We start from the raw sequence: 3528 nt of genomic DNA, 5'->3' as shown, positions 1-3528 counted from the left end.
CAGGTGTTTGTCTCAGGAATGCGGCTTTCAGCAAAACTAAGAATTTGTTTTCTTGGTCTAAAAAAAAAGACATCTATCTAGTAGTTTGTGGTAGGTTTTCCACAGTCAGAATATCCTGCTGTCAAAACATGTTTTGTGTCATTTTTGCTCTTTTGCTTTTGTGACTGAATATCCATAATACACCATTCAGTGTGCTTCTGTTTTTCTCTACCTGTTGTTTTTCAATTCTATATTAAAACTGACACTATGAATTTGTATTTGTGTTGCCCCTACTGGCCTTGCAAAAGTATTCATATGAACTCAACTTTTACAATTTGTGTATAATTTATTTGAATTTGATATGATTTTTATGTGAAGAGACTGAAATTTTACTTAAACCTAATTATTCCTTTCTCTATTCATGTCCTGTAAGGTTTTTTTTTTTTATAGCATTGTACTAATGAAGTACTAAAATGAACAGAAACCATCTTGTGTAGCAATAAAAGCAGGTACCAGACTACATATGAGTGAACTGGCCCTTTAAGACAACTGTTTACATGTTGAATTGCTTTAATTCCTTTTGTAAAACACGTTTCTGGTCTCATTTAGAAAAAAAAAGAAAACATGGGCGACACAGAGCATCACACCTCATAGAACTCATGAGAACAAACATGTTTTGTGCTGTTATGACGTCATCAGGAACAAACAGTTTGGTTTTCTCAGCTTGAGCTCAATCAAGTCTTACGGCAGCCATTTTCAGCCTTTTGTTAACATCATTTGACAATTCACAGTATTACACTGAATTCAATGGTCAGAGTGGAAAGTTTGCCCAAGAACTCCCACTCGGGATGCTTGAAGGAAATGCCCACTCCAAAAAGCAGATCTGTGTCTTTTTATTGTACGGTAAATATTTTTTGATGTCCCACGTTGAGCGAAGACTCTAGAGGGGAGCGGAGGGCGACGCGGGTCACCACTTTCATTTCACGGACAGCGGGGGCATCGTCACCTGGAGCCCCCCCGTCCGTGTCCCACTGGTTCCATAGCAAAATGGCTCACAAACTCTTTTTATAGATATCTGTTGTCTTTGTGACAAAGTCCACATACATTTATAAAATATAAACTTGTCTCAATCTCTTACTGCTTCACAGAAAAAAATTACTTGATTGTTTTTTTTAATTATATATATATATATATATATATATATATATATATATCAGAAAAGAAACAGACCGAAAGTCCTCACAGTTAAAGCTTAATGAATGAATATGTGAAGAGTTCCCTTCCAAAGTGAGGTATTAAAAATTTACGTAAGGGGGCATCTACTCATACACTTTTTATCAAAAACCTAAAACTGAAAAAAAAAAGTTCTAAGTATTCATATTTACCCCATTGGATCATTACCAGATTGAAAGTTGAGCTTCAAAATGCAAAAAGAAGAAACAGGAGCAAGATTAAATTGATAAATCAAATAACTGCATTAAGCTTAAGGGTTTAAGTTTATAACCTCAAAAAACCCAAACAGAACTTTGTCAACGTTCTAAACAGCAAGTAACCCCACAGATCCTAGTAATTAATTTCTCATATGTGGCATGCTCGATATGTTTCCAGTAAATTGCTCCTTGTGTCGAAGGTCGCTTCACAAAGGGAACCAATTATTGTTCTGGAACTGACATTCATTTTTGTAAACCTGTTTTGCCTTCCCCAAATCTTCTTAATGGGATTTAGACCAGGGGGACATGTTGGATGGTCCAAGATGGACGTTGTACTCCTTAGAGATGTACTTTGTCTGATGGCAGTAGTAGAGCTGTATCTATCTGTGGACAAAGAGGGATCCACTTAGCCAACTATGGGACCTAACGCTGGGTTGAGAAACCACTTGTGTTTTTGTGGACATTCTAATGGATCCTTTGGCTCAGAACAAATACTTCCCCCCTTACCTTCTTTCGGCCTTACTTACAGTTTTTGTCCCTTGATTATTACATTTCATTAAGAAATTCAAGATGTACTGCTTGTTCATCTCGGCAATCCTGAAGACCTTTTCGCCTTTGCTATCAGGCACCATGTGAATGCCTGACAGAAGATATTGCGGAACCAGATTCAGATGCAGATCGACACTTTTTAAGGCAACAGTTTTACCCTTTTGATCAATAGATGAGAAATCTTACTTTAAATGTAGTGTAATTTGCCTTCTCTGTTTTGTATATCACTCCTGTTAGTTCTTTTCAAAGCTTTTAACCACAGCTTGCAGCCTGGTTCTGATCCATCAGAACAAAATGTCATTACTTGTAGTTTCCTTCCTAGTCTTAAGACTTTGAATAAGGCTCTTTAAAAAAATCAGACAGTTGGTCCTCAATTAACAGTATTAAATACAGGCAGATCCTAATTTTGTTTAACTTTAGCATAATCTTAGGTAAACATTTTCATTGTTCTTGGAACTGAACTCTTCGACCTTCAACTCAAAACACGACCACGGACAGTCAAAGAATCTCATTGTGGTTTGACTCGGGTTATAACATGTGCTTCTAGCTAACATTTGTGGTAACAGCTCTTTAAAACAAAATATGTGACAAAATATGTGGCATCAAAAATAAGGAGCCAAGCTAAAAGGGCGGAGCGCTGCATGTGGACAAACACACACATTCCACCTTAAATCTCATGTAAGATGTCGTCTGAGAGAAGAGTTTCTTACATTGAATGTCTTCTTTTTTACATCAAGGAATGTTCAAGAACAAAGAAAATCATTTATTCGTTTTATTTTATATATATATATATATATATATATATATTTATATTTTGTAATGTTTTCGGTCACTGCATCTTCAGTGTCTCTTCACTATACACTTTCCAAACCTGTTGGCCTTGTTCTCTGCAGATATGCAGCTGAGAGAAGTCTGTGTGTGTGATATTTTTTTTTTCTGTAAAAGTTGGGCTGGTGTGCAGCAGGGAATGATGCGTGGAACCTTCTTTTTTTCCCCCAACTCTGTGGTGCAGTGGTGACACCCTCTCCTGTGGTCCTGTCCATGACGCATCCTCCACAACACAACGACTCTGAGTCATGATTCACAAAAAGATTAGGTGGGATTCTGGTGTGTGACAGGGAGAGGGGAGTGGGGCAGGACAGAGCTTGCTCTTCTTCCCCCACACCGTCATCGGACACTCAGGACTGGCCGTTTCTCTCTCGCACCCCAACCCTCCTCCCTGTCGGCTCTGAATAGCGCAGTCCATAAAGGTCATTAAAGGGACGCCTCCTACGGCTGGGAGAGCAGCACCAGGATGGGCCAGCCTAGGATGAGCAGCATGGAGAGATGGACGGGCTCAGGGCCGTGATCCAAAAGGCCCGGAGAGGGAAGAGTGGAGTCTCCCTCTTCGCCCCACAATCTGTCATTACCATTTACCTGAAAGAAAGCACACGGGCGGTGATTTATGGTATCGTTTTTGGGTTTGTGTCCCTCACAATCATATTGGCACCTTCAGAAGAGGGGCCCTCAAATCCAAGCCTCAAGGGCCAGTATCCTGTAACTTTTAGACATGTCCCTTGTCCAACACGTC

The 3528-nt window shown here is 39.3% G+C and overlaps 1 protein-coding gene across 1 annotated transcript in view; it reads right to left on the bottom strand.

Annotated features, from left to right (window-relative positions):
* Window positions 1-531: 531 nt before the first annotated feature.
* Window positions 532-3528, bottom strand: part of gfra4a (GDNF family receptor alpha 4a) — a gene marked incomplete at its 5' end in the record, with an annotated part of 45885 nt that continues 42888 nt past the window's right edge. The window contains one exon of the mRNA XM_007568579.2: window positions 532-3374. Coding sequence (XP_007568641.2) covers window positions 3228-3374 — 147 coding nt within the window. The remainder of the gene's footprint in view (window positions 3375-3528) is intronic.

This window comes from Poecilia formosa, unplaced genomic scaffold (assembly GCF_000485575.1).
Source record: "Poecilia formosa unplaced genomic scaffold, Poecilia_formosa-5.1.2 Scaffold226, whole genome shotgun sequence".
NCBI lineage: Eukaryota > Metazoa > Chordata > Actinopteri > Cyprinodontiformes > Poeciliidae > Poecilia > Poecilia formosa.
The sequence above is the reverse complement of the archived record's forward strand: the minus strand, read 5'-3'. Positions and strand labels throughout refer to the sequence as shown.